The 27,211-nt window shown below is 44.3% G+C and overlaps 1 protein-coding gene across 1 annotated transcript; it reads left to right on the top strand.

The window, feature by feature from the left end:
* The first annotated feature begins 408 nt into the window (after positions 1-408).
* Positions 409-21,972, top strand: morf4l1 (mortality factor 4 like 1). The gene is made up of 12 exons (XM_042343019.1): positions 409-645; positions 3,418-3,464; positions 4,657-4,724; positions 6,108-6,194; positions 8,873-8,953; positions 11,393-11,418; positions 12,544-12,632; positions 13,246-13,347; positions 17,323-17,411; positions 18,390-18,562; positions 19,380-19,464; positions 20,141-21,972. Exons 1-12 carry the CDS (start codon positions 606-608, stop codon positions 20,223-20,225), a joined length of 972 nt encoding a protein of 323 aa, XP_042198953.1. The 5' UTR covers positions 409-605; the 3' UTR covers positions 20,226-21,972.
* Positions 21,973-27,211: the final 5,239 nt, after the last annotated feature.

The following is a 27,211-nucleotide window of genomic DNA, read 5'->3' as shown; positions in this document are numbered from 1 at the left end:
AAGGCACCATATTCGACCTTGACCATGGGTCTGTGAATGAGCTCTGAGATGCTACCCCCAGTGAAGGGTGCTATATAAATGCAGGTTGTTGTTGAATATGCAGTCACTACACTTGGTAGCAAATAACGGTGAAGTGCTCTGAGACGCTTCGACATTATATGCAAATATTACTTCCACTTTCCCACACCCCTAACCTGCATCTACCCACAGCCCACCCACCCACTGCACACTCAGGCACAGCACGGTTCGCAGAGCTTGGGTCGGGAGAACTGCAACTCCCAGGATGCAGTGGGGGGGGGCGGACGGAGCATGCGTGGTTTGATGCGGAGGGAAGGGCGCGAGGCACGTTTGCGCCGCGACGTCAGCGCGCGCGGGGTGTTGTGGGAGGGGGGGGGGGCGGGGAGAGGGTGGCGGGGGGGAGGAGGTGGCGGTTTGGCGGCCGCTCTCTCTCTCTCTCTCTCGCTGGGCTCGGGCTGGGCTCGGGCTGGGCTCGGCTCGCTGGTCCCTCAGGCTCTCGGTCACCTGGCGGCGCCGCGATTATGGTCCGGGCGGCGAGGGGGTGGATAGGAAGCCGCGTTTAGAGCGAAGGAGCACGGTTTGACTTGATGGCTCCGAAACTGGACCCTAGGCCTAAATTTCAGGAAGGTGAGAGCAGCGCGCGCCTCACCGCCCCCCCCCCCCCACCCCCCCCACTCCCCCCTCACCGCCCCCCCCCCCACTCCCCCCCTCACCGCCCCCCCCACTCACCCTCACGCCCCCACCCCCCCCCCCCCCCCCCACTCCCCCCCTCACCGCCCCCCCCCCACTCCCCCCTCACCGCCCCCCCCCACTCCCCCCCTCACCGCCCCCCCCACTCCCCCCCTCACCGCCCCCCCCCCACTCCCCCCTCACCGCCCCCCCCCCCACTCCCCCCTCACCGCCCCCCCACTCCCCCCTCACCGCCCCCCCCCCACTCCCCCCTCACCGCCCCCCCCCCCCCCCCCACTCCCCCCCTCACCGCCCCCCCCACTCCCCCCTCACCGCCCCCCCCCCCACTCCCCCCTCACCGCCCCCCCCCCACTCCCCCCTCACCGCCCCCCCCCACTCACCGCCCCCCCCCACTCCCCCCTCACCCCCCCCTCCCCTCACCGCCCCCCCCCACTCCTCCCCTCACCGCCCCCCACCCCCCCACTCCCCCTCACCGCCCCCCCCACTCCCCCCTCACCGCCCCCCCACTCCTCCCCTCACCGCCCCCCCATCCCCCCCTCACCGCCCCCCCCACTCACCGCCCCCCCCACTCCTCCCCTCACCGCCCCCCACCCCCACTCCCCTCACCGCCCCCCCCACTCCCCCCTCACCGCCCCCCACCACTCCCCCCTCACCGCCCCCCCCACTCCTCCCCTCACCGCCCCCCCCCACTCCTCCCCTCACCGCCCCCCTCCACTCCTCCCCTCACTGCCCCCCCACCCCCACTCCCCTCACCGCCCTCCACTCCTCCCCTCACCGCCCCCCACCCCCACTCCTCCCCTCACACATACACACACACGCAAACATACATACACCCACACACACACACACACATACATACACACACACAAACATACACACACATGCATACATACATACACAAACATACATACATACACAAACATACATACATACATAAACACACACATACATAAACACACATACACACACACATACATACACACACAAACATACATACACACAAACACATATGCACACACACAAACATACATACATACCTACCTACCCACATACATACATACATACATACATACATACACACATACATATATACATACACATACATACATACATAAACACATATGCACACAAACATACATACACACACATACATACATAAACACACACACATATACACACAAACATACATACACACACATACATCATAAACACACACATACATGAACACACACACACATACATACATAAACACTCACACACACACATAAACACGCACACATATATACATACACAAACACATACATAAACACTCAAACACACACACACATATACATAAACACTCACACACATACATAAACACACACAAACATACATACACACGCACACAAACATATACACACTCATACACGAGCGCACATACACACACACTTACACACACACATACACAGTCGTAGAGATCTTGTACATGTAAGCCTTTGCAAAAAGCCACCGTTCTGCCCAGCCCAATCTCTCTTAATTTGGAGAGAATTTTTAAAATAATAAATAATAATAATAATCCTTGCACGTACATCTTCAAGACATCTCGAAGCACTTCATACCATATTACTGTAAAAGTGGATTGACTTTAATCGCCTTTGATATACAGTATCTCCTTTATCGTGTGCTGAGACATCTGCTGTACCAATTCCAGGTCTGCCGATGTTCTATCAGCTTGCCTGGAAAACATCAGGGCTTGGATGAGTGCAAACTTCCTGCAGCTGAATGTGGACAAGACGGAAGCCATACTCCTTGGCTCCCGTCAATGTTTTCACTCCTGTGGATCTGAACTCAACCTCCCTGGGCCCTCAGACTCACCGAACCCGAGCGCAATCCAGGCGTTAGGTTCAATTCCCAGCTGTCCTTCCTCCCCCACATCCGGTCCCTCACCGGCCTCCTGCTCGTCCCTCGCAACCTCCACCCCACCATCGGAGGTCGTGCTTTCAGCCACTACGCCCAGAAACTCTGGAACACTCTCCCTCAATCCTTCCTCCTTGCCCCCTTCAATTTTATGATCTGAACAGAATGTCATCTGCCTGACCCACCCATGTTAAACTGCCTTTTCTGGAAGTTCAATTGAATGTTAAAGATGAAAGGACTGGAGAGTTCTCCCAGTGGTTTGCTGATGCTTCTTCCACATCAACACTCCAGTCAATGTTCCTCCCTTAGCTAAACATGTGAACATCACTCATTCTTTAAGCCAGAAAGAGCCTGATCATGCATCTCATTTAGTTCAAGAGTTCTAGAATATAGTGAATGTACCGCGCAGAAGGTTGTAAGATGGAGAATTAAATGGGATATTTAAAAGACAGATGGATAAGTACTTGTGAGCTAAGTGTAGTAAGGAATATGGAGAAAAAGTGGGGCAACGGGATTAAAAGATCTGAGATGATCTGATATGGTAGCACCAGCTGCGAGGCTGAAGTGCCACCTCCATTTGTTCTGTTACCATTTAAGCTGCTGCACTTCAATAGTCATTGTACATTACAGTAATTCATTCCACAGAGAGTTTTGATGCATTTCAGAATGAAAGAGCTCTCTACTAAGGTACATTATTGTCAGTTTTGTCTTAACTGGAAACAAAATATATTACATTTTGAAAACTTCAGTGTCTGGATGCTGCTACAATCCACTTGACTATGAGAAAACACTAACCCTTCAATGTTTTTTCAGGTGAACGTGTCTTGTGTTTTCATGGGCCATTACTTTACGAAGCAAAGGTATGACCTCCAGCTCATTTTCTCTTTGTTCTTCTGTTGCTTGGAATGTTGTTTGTTTTCTGCTACTGAGTTCTGACAGAAAAATGTCTTAAAATTTCCCGTTAGTACTTATTAACTGTAATCCAGTGACATGAATATTCAATATAATAATAATCCTTGCATTTGATATATATTTACAGAATATACCTAAAGTGAATTGACGGTATATTTGTAGGCGAATTGCGGCAGCCAGTTGTGCACGGCAGTGTCCCACAAACCGTCATGACCAAATTGAGTGACCAAATTATTATTTTTTTGAGGGATTATTATCCCCGGAAAAGTGATCCGCCAATTGACTCACAACCGGGTTCCTTCTTACTGCTAGGTAAACAGAGGTGTGTGGAGTAAGCAAAATTGCCCAATATTTTGCCCTGCTGGGAATAGAACCCAGGTCTCTCACTTGTGAAGCAAGTGCTCTAACCACTGAGCTACAGGACTCCAGTATGATTCTGAAGCCTTTAGTTTACTACATCCACAGAAAGCAATGTTCAGTACAATTGGAAGTCGTGAGGTGCCTGCCAATGTGAAAAAGTCTCAGCACAATGAGTCTGAGCCACAATGAATCAACAGACTATTTGGTCTTTTTTGTCCAATTTTATCTTTTATATAGGTTTAGTCTTGTTTGAAAGCTAAAAATCAATCTTTAGAAAGGCATCCTCTTATTGATTCTGGTTACCTTGACTTGCTGAGGCATCTTAAGAAGTGCGATTTCCTGGGAGGCTGTTGAGGATGGGGGGGTGGGCAGGTTGCGGTTGTTCTGTTTAGCAAACTTATTATGATTGTCTGGAGTTTTGGAAGACAAATGCTGAGACTAACTCCCCTAACTCTTGTACTTTCCAGCTTAACGTCTGGGATTTATGAATCATTACCTTGACATTTATTCCGAGCATGCAGTGATGTGCGGTCCCNTTTTTTCTGATGCTCACAGCATCCGTCAGTTGCTCTATATTATTGACTGTTGATGTCAGTCTCTGTAACCTAATTCAATAGACATTTTTTTGTTCAGCGCTTCAATCTAAGGATAGTATCAAGTGTTGCTTGGAGAGCGAGTGGTAAAACATTGGTCATAATCCTTCCAGCTGAACTGTGGATTTTGTTCGTGATGAATTTAATAATCAGGCATTGTTTTTTTTCCCTCTTTTACACTTCGTAGTGTGTAAGGGTTGCTGTAAAGGACAAACAAGTGAAGTACTTCATACATTATAGCGGCTGGAATAAGAAGTAAGTACAAAATATACAGAATGAATGTGGTAACAAATTGCTTGATTAATACAAACGAGAGAGATTATCTACGTGGTGTGTGTTTTGTGAGGAGTGGTATAAGGTGAAAGATTTGACATTGCCTTAAACCAGACTGGTTTGCAGCAATCGTTGGGACCAGCCCTTTCTTAGTCAATAATAGGACTTTGAGATGCAAACTTGAGCTCTGTAAGGCAAAGCTTGGGTGGGTAGATTTATTCCAGGGTAAATGATTGAAAGTTCTTTTGTGCTTCTAGTTGGCTGACTGATGTAAGAGCATGCCATTTCAGCAAAAGAATAGCAAAGGGGGACTTAGAAAGCTTTTGGTTTTAGAAAGAGGAGTTTTTTTGTTCATTCATATTGACCACAAAAATCTGTAATGTTCTTTGAACGTGTCATATTCCAGGAAGAGTTCTTTTGATCCATTATCCACAACGAACAGGTGGAAATACTGTGCTGTGTACATAATTGTTTTTTTTCCATTCCCATTTATACAGTTTTAATGTGTATTGTCTTCAAGGTTGCAGGTACTGTAAAGACTTAAGCCTAGCTACAGTACTTGTACATAGTGTAAAAAGAAGTAAGGACTCGGATTTGCTGCGTGATGGTATTACAGTGGTAGATTGTTTAATTTCAGTCTTAATCCTTTTTGTGTTCTCCTTTGCTCTGAAAATATACATTTGTTTGGCGAACTAGTGTCTGAACACGAGGTAGAGTTCCACATAGGTTTACCACCTATGTATGAAAATTCCTCTGTGTATGGCATGTAATGTAACGTGCTTGCACCCTTCTTACCCAATCCCAGAAAGTATTAGGTGCAAGTTGGTAAGAGTCAAGCCTTGGGGACCCCATAGTGTGTGTTTGGGTAGCTACTAAAGCTTAATCAGCTAAAAGCGAATAGCTTGCCTTTGAGACTGTCTGGCAAGCTTCCAGCTGTTTATCTTGCTGCCTGTTAGTGCTTTGGCTTGTAGGGTTGACAGGGGTGGAGGTTGAAGAATCCCTGGCTGCAACCCCAGGGAAGCCCCACTTACCTTCTCACTCCCACCCCCACAATCCCCCGGAGAATAGTCCTCTGAAAAGAAGTGGCTAGGGAGTGGTTTTGAAGTGATGTCATTTAAAACCCTATGAATGGTTTTCTCTCAAACCAAGAAAAAATTCATACAATTCTAGAGTTGAACATTGAAGGTTATATGATGCGATTCAAGTTGCACAGTAAATACTGAGATAAGTCTGAAGGTGTGTTGGGGGGGGAGTGGTACATTGTCCAGTGGAAGGTAAACAAAGGGACGTGACTTTAGTACTAAGAAAACCTATTTTGCAATTGGTGATTCCTTTTTGTGTGTTGTTTTCTCTCTTGATTTTTAGCTGGGATGAATGGGTTCCAGAGAGCAGGGTGCTGAAGTATGTGGACACCAACCTGCAAAAGCAGAAGGAACTACAAAAGGCTAATCAGTGAGTATAAGCTTCAGACTTGCGTGTCCAGGGGTTTAGTAACTCGCACATTCCCACTCTTTTTCAAATATCGCAAATTAGACTCCGGTGTCGGACTGGCTGGCACCAGCACTCGGTTTGGACTGTGTTTCCCTGGCAATTTAAAATTATTTTAAATCATCAGGGAAATTTTGTCAAACTCGTGTGCCTTATTCCTCTTCCCCTCCTCCCCAAGTTTATTTTTAACTGTTACAATAACAAAGTGATCCAGGAGCACAAGAGATTCTGTGACTTTACAATCAGATATAGGACTCAAATGGTCAGCAATCAGACCTGTTGAGAGGCTTGTCTTCCTAGGATCAATCAAGCAATGTTGTGGTGGTACACTAAGCTTAGTTAGTTGATGAAGGCAAGAGTATAATATCAGAGTCAATAGAGGTACTGTACTCAGACCTAATAGGCTGTACAGCGATGCTCCTTGCCAATAGACTACATACTGATATCAGACTTTATACAACACAAACATAGACACGATGCCCAATATGGCAAACTGCACATGGTTTTCATCTGCCTTTGCTGGTTCCTTCCATTCTTACATATTTTGCTTGTGGCAATGATTTGCGATTATGCTTTTAGGAAGCACCATGATGTATATTACAATGCCTTTAGGTCATTGCCTCCTTTTGTTCATGGGCGTTGAAGTCAAATTTTCGTTCAGACTGTGGGGTTGTTACATTGCCGTGTGATAGCCTTACGATATCACACATGCCAGTTGCACAACGCAACAAACCTCCTATGAATATCTGTACTCTGATCTCAAGCATAGGTATGTTTAGCAACAGGATTGGTTCCTGCCAGTGAGCAGAGGCAACAGAAAATGATCCTGATATCATCGCTCGGCTGAAAAGTACCTTTCTGGGCTCTTAGATGGGATTGATGTTCCTTGGCGGCCAGGCATGTGCCTGTTGTATTGATCCAAGCTATCTTAGGGAAGTTCACCTTGATGTTACAAGCTGTTATTTAGCTGTACTACGTGCCTTTGCAAAGCGAATCTGTTTGTCCTGGGTCAAGGAGATGACTCTTGTTTTAAAACCAAACTTACTGCCTTTTTACGAGAACCTCAGATGATTGTTAAGAAATGGAGAGGATGTTTTTTGGGGTCTGATGTCTTCTATGCCATATAGATAGATTGCAGACTCTTCCTCTCTGTTTTCACTAAGGCTGGGTTGTAAGGGGGAGAGGAGAGGGAAATCATGTGCAATCTGTTAGAGTGCTCTGTGCTGTTGAACCACCTCAGCTCAGCTGTCTGACAAACGAGTCTAATTTGCGATGTGTGCAAAGGGATGGGAAGTGCTATTTATGATTGCCGAATCTGTCAAAGTAACAGAAGGCTGGAGAGCAAAATAACAACTCTTCACAGATACTGAATTTGCCTGAAGTGTCCCCTAGCCAGTGCTGGTGCTTGGTCAGCTAGGGTTCTCCTGTAATGAAAAAAGGTCATTATCTTAAATAATTGGGTATGAAGAGTTTAATCACTGAAGTTGTGGTCCCATTTGGAACTGCTGCACTAATGTCTTGTAAAGTCTCAGAGTTAATGACATTCTGCTGCTCAGGGCACAGTTAAATATAACCTGATATATTAATACTGGCCTGACTTTTAATACTTCCAGTAAATAGGAACCTCCTGCTGCCTCTGCATTGTGGCTTCGGGATTTCCAGAACATTGGGACCTGAGTATTCTGTCCTGCATGCCTTGCTGTCCGCTTAAAAATATAAGCAAACCCATGTCTGGCTCTCTTTCCTTGGACAGCTGCAAAAGTTCATGTTGCCACTGTTCAGGGGTTAGGTTATTCAGCCACTATGCTCCGAAACTCTGGAACACTCTTCCTCTATCCGTCCGCCTTGCCCCTTCCTTCCCCATCTTCAGATCGCACCTGAAGACCTTATCCTTCGACAGTGCTTACGGTCACCTCCCCGCTCTGCTACTGTCAAGCGCTCTGGGACACTATCCTGCGTTTGGGGCGCTATATAAATGCAAGTTGCTGTTGTTGCTTTCAATCCCTGGTGATGAGCCATGGATTCAGCCAGCCAGAAGCTACTGTGCCATGCTCTCTGCTGGAACTTGCAGAATTGGCAAATGGGAGGAGTTGTAGAGTTGCTAAATGATTTGAAATTGATTTCTCTTTCCCTCCACTTCCCCCCCCGCTCTTGCAGCCATTCACTTAGCGTGGAGTCCTGTAGCGTAGTGGTTAGCGCACTCGCTTCGCAAGCGAGAGGACCCGGGTTCGATTCCAGGGCAGGGCGAAACCTTAGGCAAGTTTCCTTACTCCACATGCCTCTATTTATCTAGCAGTAAGTCGGAAGCCGGTTGTTAGTTGATTGGAGGATCGCTTTCCGGGGGTAATAATCCCTCCAAAAAAATAATAAAATTAATAATTTGGTCACTCAATCCACGACTGTTTGTGGGACGCTGCTGTGCGCAATTGGCTACCGCATTTTGCCCAGAAAATATACAGTAATTTCACTTTACGGTATATTCTATGAAGCGCTTTAAGATGTCTGGACGACGTAATAAGGCGCTATATCAAGTACAAGGATTATTATAATTATTTGAGAGGGTTACTGTGATATTGCATGTAGGGTGCTTTCTGTTTTATTAATGGTACCTTTTTTGTTGGCAAATTCTTTTGTCTCGTTAGAGAGCAATGGGCAGAGGGGAAGATGAGAGGTGCTGCACCAGCCAAAAAGGCTACCAACATGCAACAGAAGAATGTTGAAATGTAAGTACAGAAATCTGCGGGGGATTTATGTAATTATGCCAATTTTAGGTCATCACTGTAACCAAATCGGCTTCCGCGTTTGCCTGCAAATACAGTCACTGAGCTTTATAGTAAACTCCTGTGAAGAGCTTTGAAACGTTTCAAGTGCAAGGATTATTCTTATCTTAAATGCCCGACCCTCACCTCAGACTTGTGGGAGGATTAGGAGAGAAGAGAACTACTTCAGCTGCCTGGTTGATTAGGGAGCCAAGTGCAGGGTGTCCACAAAGTCCTGTTACCCCTGTGTGTGTGTGTATTTTTTTCCAGCAGTTCACTGACCAACAACGGAAACATGTGGAAGAAAGATGATAATTATGATGATAATTGTACTTAGAACTACTTAATTGTATTCAGTACAAGTGTTTCACTATATTTAGATGTCCACAGGATCGGTGTGTGTGTGTAAGCGCCATCATTTTCATAGTAGATAATGATTTGTCGCCATGTTTGATGGAGTGAGGAGGCAAAATGCATCTCTTGAGTGCTTGTTTCAGCTTCTCCGTAGTCTCATATCGCTGTCATATCAGTACTACCAGTGAAGTTTTTTGTTGATTTTGAGGGCTTCTTTTATTTCACGCTGTGAGATTTGGCCATGATTTGAAACACAGAACTCTTTAGTACTGAGTTGGCAGAGGTAGCAAGCTGCTGTTTAATGAATGAGGATTTGATTTACCATTGTCTGACTCATGCCGTTGATGTGTAATGTTTGTTCGGAGTATACTTCGAGAGCTTCACTTGGAAGAGCAGCAAGCTGTTCTCTTGGGCCTCCCAAAACTGAAGAGTTTTTAAACTGCACATGCTTTCTGTTGTTCATGAATTCCAAGGACTTGTTCTCTGTTGAAACCCTCAGAGTATGATTTCCGACACTTATTGTGCACATGTCAAAACAATGGGTGCATAAGGCACCCAGCGTGATAGGTGGTGTCCTATAATAGGCTTATAATATATATATATAAAGAAATCCTAGTATGTTTCAACCCTCTCCCCCCCTTTCTGTGCCTAGTATTTTCATCTTTGGATATTCTCAGCACGGTTGTATGAACCTCTGGATGTGCCTTGCAATTGCTGTGTGGCCAGATAACGGAGCCACAAAATCTTAATAGCTTCTTAAGGAGCAGTTTCCAGGAGACATCCTCTTAACTTTGAGGCTTTCAAGTAAGGCACTGATCTAGAATGAGAAAGGAGGCTTCTGCTTGATATGTCTTGACATTCTTGCTACCTTATTGGCGTCAGACCAGTCTTGATCCTCCTGAGGGGTGCCGTCAGGAATGAGATAAGACTGAGATGAAGGAGGGGGTGTTGATAAACTGGTTAGTGAGGGTAAAGTCTGGATATTAATAATCCCATTGTCAGGTTACTTAGTTATCTGATGCCTGCTGTGAGTGCAGTGCTGTCACCAGGGTTTCAGTACATTGGCAGCATATCAATCTAAATAACTACAGTATGTACACTTTAATGGGTGGGGAAAGAAACCACAATATCATTATAGATTTTGTCCTTAAAAGAGTTGTGATGTTGGAGAGGGTATGTTGAGCTGTGTATAGCTTTGAAGTGCTGGGGTTTACAGGACTCTTTCTGCAAGTGAGAAATTTACAGTAATGGTTTAAGAGCATTCCACGATGGACATAATTCTTCCAATAACGCCCTCAGTATTAAACAAGATTGAGAAGATCAATTCAAGATGGCAAAATGGCAATAAGCCCTTTGATAGTTTAATGTCAAGAATGGCTTCAGGGAACGCTGCACAAAAGTACATTGGGCAACTCGGCTTGGTTAATCAGTATGGGTAAAATCAGAAGGGTGAGTCCTCAGTGCGTTCTCATCCCCCTCACTGTGGAAAAATTGTGAAAGAGGGCAAGCCTTAAAAATCCAAATGTCACTAAGCTTGTGTCCTGTGGGTATTCAACAGTGAATTAATCTGCCACATCCTGCCATGGAGGATACTGTTTCGTGGGAATGTTTGCTCTGTCTCTGAAATAGACCCATGCAATTGGGAGTGGCTAAATGGAGGGAACATTTTTCGCTGTGTTCCTCTAGGAATGTGGTTTAACAGTGGAATGAAGCCCAGATCCCTCCAAAGGTGAGGGAATAAACAGTATATGTGGTACATCTTTTCTATTGTAATCCTAATATATTTAAAATCTGAATTTATTAAAAGAATAATAATCCTTGCACTTGATATGATGCTTTTTTCACGTTGTTAATTCCAAGTGCTTTCCAGGATTCACTGTCAAGTGAAGTGACTGTTTTTGTAGTCAGAACATGCTGACAATCATCCAATGCATGTTCTGAAAATGCTGCAATAAACATGGCAGCTGTATTTAGACTGGGTGATTGTTCCTGTTGAGACTCATTTGCAATATCAATTGCATTCTTACAGATTTTTTTTCCTTTTTGCAGAAAAACAAAAAAGAATAAACAGAAAGGTAAGCTTGTTTTAAATGTAGGTTTCCTCAATGGGGAGCTGAGCGAGGTTGATTTACTGTTTTACTGATGTAGGGGAGGCTGTGTCTATGCAAGTGAGCGAGCGAGTGTTGTGACCATGACGTCCTACTCGTGAGGATGGTATCTCTTGTTTAGCAGTCAACCATTGCATTGAGTAGATGAAGGATTGGACATATATGCTCGTCCGTCTCCTCTTATTCAATGACAACCCAGCAAACAAACTGAAAACTATGCATCCAGGAAGATTATTAATTATTCCGATCCCACATGATGGTGAGGTATTTTCAGAAGATGTTATTTCACAGTGAACTAATAACCAGTGGATCACCATGTTTGGATTATCGAGTTCAGGCTGGCTAAATGCCATGCCTTTAACCTTGATCAAGGAGAGTTTGTCCTGATGTGAGACACTGCCACACAAGGAAATGTCAGTCTATTAGATATTAGGTAGTATTTGTTGTTTTGAAAGTTGGGGGGGTGCGTTGAGTGCTTCACCTTGGCCACACACCTTGTGCACTAATGATCAGAGAAACTGAATTGCAGAAGTGGGCTCTTTATTATGGTGCGGAATATAGGGACGCAGGCTGCTCAGAGGTCATAACTGATCAACATGCCTGTGCTCAATTCCCCAGGTGCACTGTCATCCATTATAACTTGCAAATGACATTCTGCCCTGGTTTCCTAATGCCTTTTTGCATCGGACTTAGAAAACAGTTCCTACTTAGTGTGGCGATCAGCAAGCCTCATTCCCTCGAATGTTACTCTTCATGAATTTTACTTTATTTATGAGTGCGTGTTGTTAAAAAAAAACTTGTAATGAGTTTATTTTATGTTGGATGGAAGAGTGTATAATTTTTGGCGGGAGGGAGGAGGATGTACCATTTACATCAACCAATTTTTTTACCCAAATATTAGCATTCCCTGAAAATTTTACAAAGTGTTTGATTGAATACTTCACCACTACATCTGCCAAACGTGTATTTGCTCTTGTGTATTTTTTATAAATATTTGCTCATAACCGGTGCTGTGGGCAAAAGGGTTAATGGATTTGTTTGTGACTGAACAAGTTATTGGATTTTTTTTCTATATAATTCAATATAATCTAGCTCCTGCAACTGGTGATGGAAGTAGCACTAGTGAAACGCCACAACCACCCAGGAAGAAACGAGCAAGAGTGGATCCCACTATGGAGAGTGTATGTACTTTACTACAGTGCAATGTGGAGGCTTGCATGTATGTGTAGACCTTTCAATAACAAAAAAAGAGTAGGTTTAAAACCTTTCTGGTTCCTGGTGCTGGCAAACCTCTGCAAATGTCACTCTGTAACTAAACATCCTTGCATTAAAGCACCACAAGTTGACTTGTTTATTTTTCTCTCCCTTTTGAAGACGCCCAGTTGTTGTAATTGTTGCAAGTAAAGGAATGTTACAGGACGAGACCATTTGGTCCAACAACCCAGTCCTAAATGGTAAAAAAAGAAAACCTTCGCTATTTTTTTTTCTCCCCTCTCGATTCACCACCTTCTCCAGATAGCTGGCCAATTCCCTTCTGAATTTGTTGGAATGAAAATCCGTCTCTGCTGGCTAGAGTTCTTAACCAAAATTCGAATGGATGCAAGATTAGATAACTGGATGTCAGACCGATGCTCATTAGAATACTGTTTTCCCACCCCATTAACAAAATAAGTGCTGAATATTTGTACTGATTTGCAGACAGACAGTCCCATTAGGAAGCATTTGTTTGTGTGATGGCAGAGGCAGCTTGAATGGATTCAAGGCCCTGACGGGTTAATTTCTTGGCTTTCACAGGAGGAGACCTTTATGAACCGAGTAGAAGTAAAGGTGAAAATTCCAGAGGAGCTCAAACCGTGGCTTGTGGATGACTGGGATCTGATCACACGACAGAAGCAGGTAACAACTCAGTGCTGAGTAGCCGTGCCACGGCAACACTCTCTCAGAATGTTGCGGGTTTCCTTTGACTAAAGGTTCACCTCATTTGGACTTAAGATTCCCCCATTTTTGTTTGGGAGGAGAGAGAAAATTTGCTATGAGTGGGTGACGTTGTCCCTTAATTAGGCTCATAATTGCTCTGAGCTGCTCGGGATTTTATTTGGAGGGCACTTGAAAAGGGAAGGGAGTTTCTCCCGGTATCCTGGTGAACAATCTTTCAGGCTTCCAGTCGTTCCAACGACAACAACGGTACAAATGAGCTGTGTACGGTGCCTTTCGTCTCAAGGCTTTCTTGTGGTCCTTGCTGACACAAAATAGCTGCCTCATTTGCCCCCAAAACCGTTGATGCCTTTCATTGGAATTATTGTCAAGCGCTTTGAGAAAGTAAGAGGAAGGAAACTGTTCTCCAGGCAATACATATCTGGACTACAAAGCTTGGCAACCAGTTTGAAATATATTGCTGCTGTGTAGCGGGAAGAGTCTCGCAAGACCTTACAAAGTAGATTGCTTTATGATGTGCCATTGTTTGTACTTGTTTTATTATTTATCGATCACTTTCACTCCCAACAGAATTGCCAAGCATAGATTTTTTCTTCATCTCACCTTTTCTGTGATCTGCGAGGCTAAAATTTGAATTTGAAAATAATTTTTGCCCAATGGATATGGATCTAGTTTTCATTTGCAAAAGCACCAACGTTTTGAACATCAGATTTTCTAGAAATGCGTACAATCCCCCTGAAGGCTGTGGAAGCAATACAAATCAATTTTGCTTCCATTATCCTTGATCTTGCGCAGTACATCCAATGCTCTCTGAATGCCCTTGTTAATGTTTAAAAAGTTAAAAAAAAATTAAACATTTCAGTTTTAGTTGGGGGCAGAAGTAACAACAAAATCAATTAACTCCCAAGTCCTGCCAATTTCCCCAGGATGGTGTTTTTTTAAAAAATTCTGGTAAATATTTAATAATAAATTACTACCAATAAAAAATAGTAGGAATCTTGGCATTTGGAGTAGCACCTTATCAGGTCATCAAACTTCTCAAAGCCCTTTACTATAATGTCTGGCGACTGTGTATTTGTAGGCGAATGCATCAGCCAATTTGCACACAACAATTTCCCACAAACATTTATACAAAGAATCTCTTCCTTCCTCTTCCCCACCCCCATTCACCAGTTGTGAATTATCATTATAATATATGCTTTTATTTTGTTTTTCATTAAATGTGCCTATCAATTTGGTGTGTGTTGCACGTATGTGTTCAGTTACATTCATTGCCCTAGCCTTGGAGAGAGCACTGACATTTATTAATGCTTTTCTGGTACACTATCTTTAGGGCAAGAAGCCTGCCATCAACCTTTCTATCATGATCACCACTTTGTGATAAACAATTGTTCAGGAAACTACACACTTTGTGGAGAATTTCTTTTGAAGTTAAGGTCTGAAATTACACCGTCAGTGCTCAGTCCTCATCTGCCAGGCAAACAACACTGGTGATTTATTAAAGAGGATTAGAATTCATGCATGATCTTAACACATCTTGTGATATGCTCCCCAATGATTGCATTTACGGCTCTCATCCATCTTCCATCTCCTTCCATGAAATGCAATCTTTTCCCCAAAATGTAGAAGGCAGAAGCACTTGAAAATTTGGTGATTATGCCAATGAATGGGTTGTGGTAGCTTCTACACGTACACTAACAGCTCCCTTGGAGCTAACATATCAGTTACCCAAGGCACTTCTTCACAAAGAGGATAATAATAATATAAGAATTCTTGCATTTGATATAGCGGCTTTTCACATCTTCGAGACGTCTCAAAGCGTTTCCCAGAATGTACTGTGAAGTGAATTGACTGTATATTTTGTGGGTGAAATGCAGCAGCCAGTTGTGCACAGCAGTGTCCCACAAACAGTCATGGATTGAGTGATCAAATTATTATTATATTTAATTGTTTATTGAAGCGATTATTACTCTTGGAGTCTGCCAATCGACTGACAATCGGGTTCCTACTTGCTGCGTGCTGAATTCAATGACGTTCTAGACAGGAGTAAGACAAGAGACAGTCGTGTTGTTTTCCTAACCAGGGTGAACCCTCAGGACCCAGTGAGAGGGAGTTTCCTAACTTTGCCTCAATAAGTGAAAGGGGCCTTGTTTATATGAGAACTCGAGCCATTTTTGAAGAATTTTTAACGCTTTTTCACTTGACTCATCAGTAAGTGAACTGCATGAGCTTTAATTAATGCTTCTTGAAGAGGAATCAGCCCAGTGTATCTGCATCAAAAAGCTTGCAATTCTTCCTTGTACTAAGGCAGTTGAGCGTGTCATAAAAGAGGTTGTTGGCAGGAAGCCACAGTTGGAAGTGGGTTGTGAATTAAGTAAATGTTTAATGAGCTGATGTATTCCATATGGCGATGTACTACAGAGGAAGGTGAAGAGATGCATTGATTCCTAGTCAGTAATGAGGCTTCTTTTCCCTATCTTTCTTCACTCTCAGCTTTCTGAACCTCAGCTGAATTCTAAGTGCATTAAAAACAGGCAGCTGCAACTGCAGTTAGTTCACTGTATTTCCTCTTTGGGGAAGTGCTGGTTACAGAGTGGTCTCCAACTCTCCTGTGTGGTATTTGACCCGGATTTGGTGGTGGTGGAGAGTGAATAAGAACAGAGATGAAATACAATGTAGATGAAAGGTGTCTTTCCACAAACGCCTCTCACCACCACTCCACTGGCTGGAGAATAGAGTGCACAGGATAATTGCAGACCTTCCAGGAGCTGGGCTGGAGGGGTATTGACAAACTAGCAGATGCCTGGGAGCAAGCAAACTATGTCTGTTGCTGAGGGGGCAGGGAGAGGTAATGTATTAATGGTAGAATGCAGGTGAATAACAAGGTTAAACCACTGTGGGAGAAATTAGGTATTCTATGCACCTCCTGGCTTGTTGGACGAGGGCAAAACAAGTTGTGGAGACATCTCGTCTCCTCTCCAATAGAAAGTGGTACTGAGCTCACCAGCTGCAGAAAACGGGCTTCAGCAAGATGATGAGGGAGAAAGCAAAGTGATCCGGAGGACAAGTTAATGGAATTGCAGTGGAACATTTTGCTCAGCGTCGTTATTATTATTGAAGCTGGATTTAAATTACTTCTGCAAAGGGTCCCGAAGACATCTATAGTTCTTGTTTCTTTCCCCCGCAAGCAAGTAACAGGGTAGCCCAAGCTCCTAATCACTTGGCTTTGTAATAATGTTTGTTATGCTTACATAGTTCCCTTGCTCAGAATGAGTGAGTCCCACGTGGATTAACCTTGGATGTGATGAATATTTTTCACAACCCACCACTGGAACATCTTCCCCTGGGAGGAGAGAATGAAGAGAAAGCAATTTTTTTTAATATAAATATATATATCTTTATATAATTTTTAAAATATTTTCTGGACTCAGTGCAGCTTAAGTAGGAAACGATTCCTTACTTGAACAAGTTTTTTCTCATAAGATTGATGTTACCGTGGAAAATATCCCTTGTGGCCTAAGTTCAGTATCTTTAGCTTTGAAATTTTTACTTGTGCTATTTGGCTCAGAAATCTTGTGCTCGATAAAGATTTGTACAAACTCCTAAATTGGTTTTCGCCACATCGAGGATAGTGTGGCATCCAGTTGGTGGATGTGTTCCACCTTCATCAGTCGTGCTTTCAGTCACTGCACCCCAAATCTCTGGGACACTCACCCTCAATCCCTCCACCTTGCTCCCTCCTTCCCCATCTTCAGGTCGTGTTTTAACCATGCTTATGGTACACACCCCGCCCACACACACAGCTGGTTAGGTTTGATATTAACTTAATAGATTGGCGTGTTCAAAATCTACTTTGTTGAGTAAGATTGCTGCATTTTGCAGTCCTTGAGTGTAGAGACTGAAAGGGCTAATGGATATCTCTGCCTTTCCCCGAAGCTGTTTCATTTGCCTGCTAAGAAGAATGTCGACACGGTCTTGGAAGACTATGCAAACTACAAAAAGTCACGAGGGAACACAGACAATAAGTAAGTGGTCATTCTGTACAGTGGGAACATTAGGGTGTGTGTGTGTGTGTGACTTTACATTAATATAAAATCCCTTGACACTCCCCCTACAGTTTTATTTAATTGGTTTTAAATATTAAATTCAAATAGTTGGGAAAGAGATCAGTTCAATCGTGAATCTTGCCAGAGGAACTTGACTGATCTGTCCCGATGCTCTATAACCTAAACGTGGGAATGTTTTCTGCTGGCATTGGGGAGTCTTGTAGCCAACAAACTCTGATCTCCCTTTGATATTGCTGCCTCATTGTTCCCCTCTTATCTCGAAGTGACTTTTTTTTTCTTTCCAAAAGCACTTTTTATTTTCCTTCAACGGGAACACCTGTTCTTATCAGATCAAAGGTTTGTTGCCCTTTTAGATTTCCGGTTTGAATGGAGGTGTAATGCATGTGACTGGTAATTGGAACTTTTCTGCTCAATTCACAATTGCCAATACGTGTCCCATAGAGATTAATGGGCGTGAATTTAAGGCGCAGGGGAGCAAATTTGACAATACAATATAAGATTACATTTGTAAAGTGCCTTTCACTTCGGGAGGACGTCCCAAGGCGCTGAACAGTCAGGGATTGGGACCCGAGTGGTGGGGTGGGATCGGAGGGTGAAGGGCAGAGAGGGTAGGAGAGTGGCCGAAGGCACGGTTGAGGAGGAGGGTCTTGAGGCGTGCCTTGAAGGAGGCAAGGGAGGAGGCGAGGCAAAGGGAATGTGGGTTGGAGTTCCTGAGGGTGGGGAAGGAGAAGCTGAAGGCCAGCTGCCGATGGTAGGGCGGGCCGGGCGAGGGACATGGAGCAGGCCGGAGGCTGCTGAGCAGAGAGAGCAGACAGGATGATAAGCAAAGTAAAAGGTATGATTCGGAATCTGATTTCTATTGCTCTGTCTGCGTGGGTTTCACATCCCCGAAGGTCGTGCATTATGAGCTATTTAATACCTTTGTCTGATCCGCAGGGAGTATGCTGTGAACGAGGTCGTTGCCGGGATAAAGGAGTACTTCAATGTGATGTTAGGGACACAGCTGCTGTACAAGTTTGAGCGCCCGCAGTACGCGGAGATATTAGCAGATCATCCAGACGCTCCCATGTCACAGGTTTATGGAGCGCCTCATCTCCTTCGGCTATTTGGTAAGTTTGCCCGGGATGAATCCATTTTGTGATGGCTTGTGTTTTGGACATCTTATAGGAACAAGAGTAGGCCATTCAGCCCCTCGAGTCTGTTGCGCCATTTATGCCTGATCTGTCCCTCAACTCCATTTACCCGCTCTTGCCCCATACCCCTTGATACCCTGATCTATCAAACACCTATCCACCTCAGTCTTGAAAATTTTAATTGATCCAGCATCCACAGCCTTATAGGTGAGAGACTTCCAGATTTCCACTACCTTTTGCGGAGAAAATGCTTCCTGATTTCACTCCTAAATGGCCTAGCTCTATTTTTAAGATTAGGTTATGCCCCGTTGGTTTGGATTCTCCCACTAGAGGAAAGAGTTTCTCTGTCTTCTCCAAATACTGTCTTCTTTAATCGATACATGATCCAAAAACAAACAAATTTGGTCACTCACTCCACAACTGTTTGTGGGACACTGCTGTGCGCAATTGGCTGCCGTGTTCTTGGCTTCTTGTGGGTAAAGGGATTAAGGGATATGGGGATAAGGCTGGTAGGTGGAGTTAGAATAGATCAGCCATGACCTTATTGAATGGTGGGGCAGGCTAGAGGGGCCGAATGGCCTACTCCTGCTCCTAATTCTTATGTTCTTATGTGTTTCTCCCACAAATACGCAGTCACTCCACTTTACGATATATTCTGTGAAGCGCTTTGAGACGTCTCAACAACGGACGTGATAAGGCGCTATATCAAATGCAAGAATTATTATTTTTATTATCATAATGCCAGTGGAAGCTTGGGCGCTCATAATCTTAACACAAATGTCCGTCCATGCAGTGCGAATCGGAGCGATGTTGGCATACACACCGCTGGATGAGAAGAGCTTGGCATTGCTGCTCAATTACCTGCATGATTTCTTAAAGTAAGTGAAGTGTCTGTCACTACTCACTAGTAAACCACTAACAGGGTCGGTAAGTCACTGTAGGTTTCACAGAGAGGAAGATAATTGAATGTGGTATTTCATAGAATCATAGAAGCACAGAAGGAGGCCATTTGGCCCGTTGTTTCTGTGCCAGCTCTTTAAAAAGAGCTTCCAAATCAATCCCACTCCCCCACTATCTCCCCAGCCCTGCAAACCTTTATCCTTTATCATTACGTAAATAAGCCCCGTGGACTCCAGTTTAAGAATGCTGGTCACCGTTCTTTATTCAGTGCTGATTATAGCTGAATTAATGACCAGACTGAATTGCTGAGGGAATGCAGACATCTGATTGAAACAACTTTCTCTAATTTTTCAACTCCGTCTCACTCAGCCATTCAGCCCCTCCAGCCTGATCCGCCATTCTGTTAGATCATGGCTGAACTGTACCTCAACTCCAATTACATGCCTTTGCTCCTATATCCCTTGATACTCTGACCCCCCAAATATCTATCCACCTCAGTCTTGAAAATTTGAATTGATCCAGCCAGCATCCACGGGCTTTTGGGGGAGGGAGAGAATTCCAGATTCCCACTGAGCCTTTGTATTTTGCAGGCAGTATGTGAGTCGCTGGTTTTCCAGTTCGCCGTTTTATCCTTTTCCTTTGCTTTGTTTTCAGGTACTTAGTGAAGAATGCCACGGCTCTTTTTAGTCCGAGTGATTATGAAGTGGCTCCGCCTGAGTATCACCGGAAAGCTGTGTGACTGACGTTGGTAACCGACCCACTCTTATACTCCAGTTATCGTTCAATTTGTTAGGTTTAATTTTGGCATAAGTAATTTTTCCATTGGGTTACTTTTAGCAAAAGTTAAACAGAACGTGTGCACACTGATAACGACTGGAGCAATAATTTTCAGAGCCTAGTTTTTTGAAGCAGGTTTTCTTTTGGTGGACTGAGTATAATAATGGTTATTCTTCCTTGTGCGCTGCTTCACTGTTGGAAGCAGCCACGTGTTAATGTGGATCAAATCAAATGTGTTCCTTGTTCCTTGGGATCAATGGTCAACAAACTTACATCAATCTGGTACAGAAGACAGTCAATCATCAGCATCACTGCGCTGCCCTTGTGGCCAGGAGAAGCTTTTACTACGTGATCAAGATTCTTTACATCCGTGTAGTGGTGTCTGTCTGTGTTTTCCTCTCACTCCTTTCCTCCTTCCCTCCCCCCCACCTCCCCCCCCCCATGACCCACGTTACAGACTTTGGGCAGAAACCCTCTTTGTTACCGGAAAGAAAGATTTGCCGAGAAAGAAACAAGCTTAAATCGCTGTGACCTAACACTACTTAGGATATGTAAGCGTTGAATCCCGGTAAGAGTGAAGGAGGACGTAAGGTGTTAAAATGGCCGTGAAATTTGATGAAATTATCTGGTCGTCTGACTGAAATGTGAGTGTTTCTGGTAGCCAGTCAGTGGCAGAGACTGGCATCAGAGTTCAGGAGGTGACTAGCTGTTTTTTTGACGCGGGTTCCTGGTTACCAATCATTCCCTGTCGACAATTTGCTTTTTAGCTCTGGGTATTTGGCGGAGGTGTTTTTTGACTTTTATTCTATTTGGAGAAAAACAAGTGATATTTTTGATTCATCCTAATGCTGACTGCGAACCAAAGAGGGAGGAAGAGAGAGAGAGAGAGAGAAAGAGCATCCTCTCTCCGATATTGCGTTCGTCTGCCTCGAGGAGCCACTGAAAGCAAAATAGGAATGTTTTTTGGGGGAAAGAAATTTGGAGAGGAGTGGGAGGCCGAATCAAAGCCCCCAAGCTTTAGTTCTTGGAAAATAATTGATTAAAGATGGTTTTTCTCTCAACCTAGTGTCAACTTCTCAACCTCGCCAATCTGTCTCATTGACAGCCTCTGCCTTGGGAACTTTAGTGTAATGGAGTCTGTAAAAGATCAGGGTGCTCTGGCCAGCCAGGGCTGCTTTATATCATTGTAAATGTAAATACCCTGGTGGCTTCTGGTGATGCAGTGTAACTATCAATGAAACCTGCCGTCCCAACTGTAGCTCACGAGCTTGTCCCAGGCAACTGGAGACCAGTTTGGGGTGAGTTGCATTTTAAAGATCTCTTGCAGTCACTCTCGAGCAGAGAGCTCTGTTTGTACAGTAAAAATAACCATATGTAAACCGTGTTTCTGCTATCACTGTATTGTAGACTTTTTCATAATGCCGAATGATACTTTTTGTTGTAATATTTGAAATGTTTTTTTTTAGAGAGACACGCGCACACACACACCCCGCACACACACACCCACACACATGCAACCTGACGTGTAAAAAGTCACCGAGATAGAACCCTCAGCGTGTATCTGTTGTTGTGCATTGAGGGGAATGCTGTCAGTGGGAGATCCGGTTTGTTGATTTTTAACAAGATGTTCTGTGAGATGTCCTCTGACTGAATGTATAAATTTCATTCTTTGTTTACCGATTTGAGTAAAAAAAACGAGAATTATGTCACTCGTTTTGTTACTAGTTATTTGTGCTTTTCTTGGGCAATCTGTCTGCTCGCTCCACTCAGCAGGCTCTGGCCTGCTCCACTTCCCCCACCCTGCCCGCCCCACCATCAGCAGTCAGACCTTCAGCCTTTCAGCCTCCATCCCACAGTCCCTTTCGCCTCGTCCCCTCCCTTGCCTCTTTCAAGGCCCATCTCAAGACCTTCCTCTTCGACCATGCCTCCGGTCAGCCTCATACTCTCCTGCCCTCCGCCCCTCCTGATCCCAACACTCAGCTCGGTTGCACATCCTTCACTGTCCAGAGCTTTGGGACGTCCTCCCGATATAAAAAGCATTGTGTAAATATAGTGTCTTGTTCCCGAGAAAAAAAAATTTGGCCATTCACGTCATGGCTCTTTGCGGGCCATTACTGTGCCCAGCTTGGCAGCTCCTTTATTCCAGGTGTCACTACACTTTACAGCTAGCTCTGTGAAGCGCTTTGAGATGTTTTGATGTGATAAGGGGCGATATCAAATGCAAAGCTTATTATAGTTGCAAGAGCAAATATATATATTATACATACACGCTATATATACAAAGAGAGAGCAAGCAAAGCAAGCTAGGACTCGTGATTCCAATTGACACGATTTTACAGCCTCTGAAACAAGGCTAATACTTTCACTTTGAACCTTTGATGTCGCAGTGCTTCAGATCTCGGTGGGATGTGCGGAAGGAAAATTGTTTGTTCCGATATGACCTTCACGTTTCTGCTGACAGTTGTCAAATACCAGCACGTCAAGCAATCAGACACTTATCTATCTTGTAGATTGGAGGGGGATGGACCTGTGCATTCAGTGCTAGTCAAATAGCCAACCAATGCCTTAAGCTTTGATATTTGTAGGAACTGGTTACCTCTGATTGTTCTTAGAATTCATTTAATGCTCTGTGTTACGTGTCAGCTTGGCTCAGTTGGTAGGGCTGTCTCCACTGAAATAATAATAATCCTTGCATTTGATACAGCACTTTTCACATCTTCTCGACATCTCAAAGCGCTCCACAGAATAGAATGTAAAGTGAATTGACTGTATATTTGTGGGTGAAATGCGGCAGCCAATTGCGCACAAACAGTCGTGGATTGAAAATGACCAATTTATTATTGTTTTGTTTTGGGGGTATTATTATTATCAGGTGTGTGGAGTAAGGAAACTTGCCCAAGGTTTCGCCCTCTGCCTGGAATTGAACCCAGGTGTCTCGCTTGCAAAGCGAGTGCTCTAACCACTGAGCTACAGGACTCTAAATAAAAGCTTGTAGGTCTAAGACTTTGAACTCTTAAATCCATATAGGCTGACACATCAGTGCAGCATTGCATTGTTGGAGGTGCCGTCCTCTAAATAAAACGTTAATCCGAGTTCCTGTCTGCCTGTTTCTCTGGCGGTGTTGGGGTGGGGGGAGTGGGGGGTGAAATTAAGTGGTATAGTTAAAGGATTTAAAGATCTGCCATGACTAAAACCAAAATATTCACATCAGGGTAATTTGGATTTGGATACACACTTAGACTTTGTCTGTTAAAAACTGAGGGGTATTATTAATGCTCATCATCACCATTCAGCTTTTTTCACTTAAAGCTCCTCCAAATTGCCCAAACTATTAAGGCAAATGAAATTGATTTAAAAAGCAATTTATAAAGCACACGTTGTAGCGCTTCCGCGAGGTGAGGAGGGGGAGAAAGACCTTTAGAATTGATTCTGTTTGCAGCAACGTGAAAATAACTTGATGGATTTATCGTGGACCAAATGTGAATGCAAATTAGAGCGATCTGTCACAGTCGCTGGTTAGCTTTTTATTTTAAGCACTGCAGAACTGTTCTGTAGTTTCCAAAAAAAAGTAACGCAGCACTTACAAATCAGAATGTCTCAACTGAAAGAGCAAATTAAAGCGGTTTGTGTACCATTCACACTGATGTTGTTTGCCTATAAATACTAATCACTGTTGTTGAACTGAAGTGTGTGTGTGCGACTTTCCATTGTAAATCATTTGTGTCGAGATGACAGGAGACGTGTGCAGAACATGTGCGAGATGGAGCATGACATCTTGATGGATTGTGATCGATTTCCAATCGGGCAAACGTCCTTGGGTCTCACTCAGCGCGTAATCAATCGAGAGGACGCGATCCTTGCACTGGTTGCGAAGACGGCCTGTTCCATTGGGGATCGGTAAGAGTTGACAAATCTTTTAAGATTAAACAAAAAATATATATGTTTTGTGAGTGAGCCATGGGACGCAACAATCTCAAAGCTGCTCGTTTGGCAGTGCAGTCGGGTCCAATTGCTACACAATCCCTCCCCCCCCCCACTTGTCAGGAAATCAGAATTCAGGTCAACCAAGGTCTTGGCTCAACAGATAGCAATTAGTCCTGGGCCTTTTTGTACATCAGCTCTAGCGCTGGGACAGGTTTAGATACCAGGAGGGCAGTAGATTACCAGAAGGTAATATGCACCCCAGAGGCACACAAACCAGGGAAGTGCATTAACTGGAAACGATTACACTGTCGTAACCATTCTTCAGATCTCACACATCTCACAGTTCTCTCCTTCATTGCGCATTCCCTCGTCCTTCCCAACGCTGACTGCTGTAAACCTTTCAACCCTTTGAATCCCGAAGTGCATTGAGAACGCTGGACAGAAGGACCAGGTGTTCACAAAGTCCTGTTACCCCACCGTGTGTATGTTCGTTTCCTACAGTGCACTCACTGACCAACAAATAAAACACGTGGAAGAATGATGATAATTGTCCTTTATTTAGAAGCACTTAATTGTATCCAGTGTGTATTATACTGTATTGACTGTACAGTTATCTCAAGTGTATTGAGATGGCCAGAGGATCGGGGTATGTGCGCGTGTGGTGTGTGTGTGTGTGTGTGAGCGCCATCATTTTCACAGCGGATATTGATCTGTCGCCATGTTTGGTGCCATATCTTCCGTAACATGGATGGAGTGAGGAGGCCAAATGTATCCCTGACAACTTGTTTCAGCTCCTCCCTAGTCTCGTATCTCTGTTTGGTAATAAGTGGGTAACGAGACTTTGCGAACACCCAGCAAGCCAAAGGTATCTTACCAGATCACCTGCAGTCTCTTGGGGCTTGCGACATTCGCCTTGTGGCTTGTGATGATAGTCACCACGGACAGGGGGCAGCAAACCCCACAAGCCTGAACTTCACCGCGTTCAAACAATCAAAGCCAATCTTCTGCTGGAAGATTATAGTGCGATGCAACCACATACCTTCAGCAGATCGGAAGTCAACGGATGAGTGAATGAAATGGGCAGTGATTGCAAAAGATGCTCTTTCGTTTCAAGAGTTTAATAATCCCACCAATAGACCCTTTTCAAGTCATTGTCTCAAAACGCTTCAGACGTTTCCGCGCAAAGTTGGCTGACTACGTGTAAGTCAACGCAGCAGACAGTTTTGAAAACAGCAATGTCGCACAACAGGCCATGAAATTAATGANTTTTTTTCTCTCTGGGGGATGGTTGGCGAGGACAGCGGGAGAGAGAAACTCTCTTTTTCAGTAGGGCTGTAAGATCTTTAACCCCTCGCACTGTATTGGAGCATAAGCCTAGACTGTGAGCTCAAAGTCCTGACGAGGGGTTTGAACCCACAACCTTCTGACTCGGAGACGAGCTTGCTACTAACTGAGCCAGGCTGACACTAGGCTGTTTACACAGCTTAGAGAGAATAATGGACATGGGAGAGGATCCAAAGCAACTCAAAATAAGACAACAAACTATCCAATTAGACTCTATCAAAGGTTTATTAATTGCTCTACAACCATTTTGTTCAGATCGACCTCATGAAAATTGAAGCCTGAGCCATGGAATCCTTAACGTTCACCTAATGGTATCCTGACTGTTGTACGTTGCATTTTCGCTCTGCTCAATGCAAGCATCTTACCTACACGAAGCAGAGGGTTTACCTGCCCTGTTAACAGGTCAGCATTTGTAAACATGTCGAGTTAATTAGAAGGAATGTGTACAGGCAAATTATTCCGATTAGATCAGAGATCCGATTTCTCCCTGTAACTGGCAAAACCTGTATCTGCCATAACCTATGAGTGTTCATTCAGTTGGCTCCACTGGGAGAATGTATTAATCCACGATGCTGAGTAGGCGTGGAGCAAATACAGCTCCTGACAGAACAGAAGCTTCTCAAAGATGATTAGTCTTTTGTAAAATGTGCTGGGGACGGGTAGGTGGTTGAGCGAGTGAGCGAGATCCTGCTTGATCGGTGAGGGAGATGTCATCTGTAATCGGGGATTAAGCTGACGCTCCAGTGCAGTGCTGGGGTGGGGTGCGGGGGGGGGGGGGGGGGGGGGGCGGTGGGTGTTGTCGGGGGGGACATTGCATTGTCAGAGGTGCCGTCCTTCAAATGAGACATTAAACTAAGGTCCTGTCTGGCTGTTCAGGGGGTCGTTAAAGTTCTCATGGGTACTATTCGAAAAGAGAAGGGAGTTTCTCTCTCCCCCGGGGTCTTGTCCTAATAAAATCTGTCGCTCACTCCATGGCTGCTTAAGGGATATTTGCTGTGAGCAAATCAGTTACTACACGTTACAGTAAATCCTGTGTGAAGCACTCTGAGACATTTTGATGGTGTAATAAGGTGCTGAATCAACTGCGAGTATTATTATTGTGATCGTTATCACTGGGATCTCTTATTGATGGGTTTCTGAATGTGACCAGTGCACACAGCAGTGTTGACCAACTAATCTCTATTTACAAACCCTTTTTGCAAAGCTCGCAATTTAGACTTCCCCTCCCCTGCTGCTGTTGTGCCAGTGTAGACAGGTTCTATTTAAAGAGAGAGCCTCACTTTAAGTAACGTTGTGCTGTATTTTTAACTCGTTATTTTTCAGAAAAATAACAAATGAAAACCTAGAGGAAGAACAGTGCGTCCAACACTTGTTTCTTCTACCCTATGGTGATGCTGCCTTCTTGCCAAATACACTTGGTATTAGGGAGGCTGCTTTCATCAGCATTATATTTATAGCACATCCCTCTCAGCGATTTCACAACCAAACTTTTTTGAGAAAGTCCACCCGCATCTAGATTTTACTCGATTTATGTAGCGTCTTTTAGCTTGCTCGAGGTTGCTGAATTTAGTCTCATCTTTCGAGCCGTTTTCCAGCGGTTATTAAGAGAAACGTACCAAAAAAAAGCTGCATCAAAATTCTTTGACAGCTCGCTCCATTCAGAGAGCATTCAGAGCATCA

Source organism: Callorhinchus milii, unplaced genomic scaffold (assembly GCF_018977255.1).
Source record: "Callorhinchus milii isolate IMCB2004 unplaced genomic scaffold, IMCB_Cmil_1.0 Scaffold22, whole genome shotgun sequence".
Lineage (NCBI taxonomy): Eukaryota > Metazoa > Chordata > Chondrichthyes > Chimaeriformes > Callorhinchidae > Callorhinchus > Callorhinchus milii.
The sequence above is the reverse complement of the archived record's forward strand: the minus strand, read 5'-3'. Positions and strand labels throughout refer to the sequence as shown.

What these genes read in the sequence shown, in the direction of transcription:
- morf4l1 (XM_042343019.1), top strand. Translation starts at nt 606, where the DNA reads ATGGCTCCGAAACTGGACCCTAGGCCTAAATTTCAGGAAG. An exon ending in GAACTACAAAAGGCTAATCA is followed by an intron (nt 6,195 to 8,872) that starts GTGAGTATAAGC and finishes TTGTCTCGTTAG; the next exon opens with AGAGCAATGGGCAGAGGGGA. An exon ending in TACCTGCATGATTTCTTAAA is followed by an intron (nt 19,465 to 20,140) that starts GTAAGTGAAGTG and finishes CTTTGTTTTCAG; the next exon opens with GTACTTAGTGAAGAATGCCA.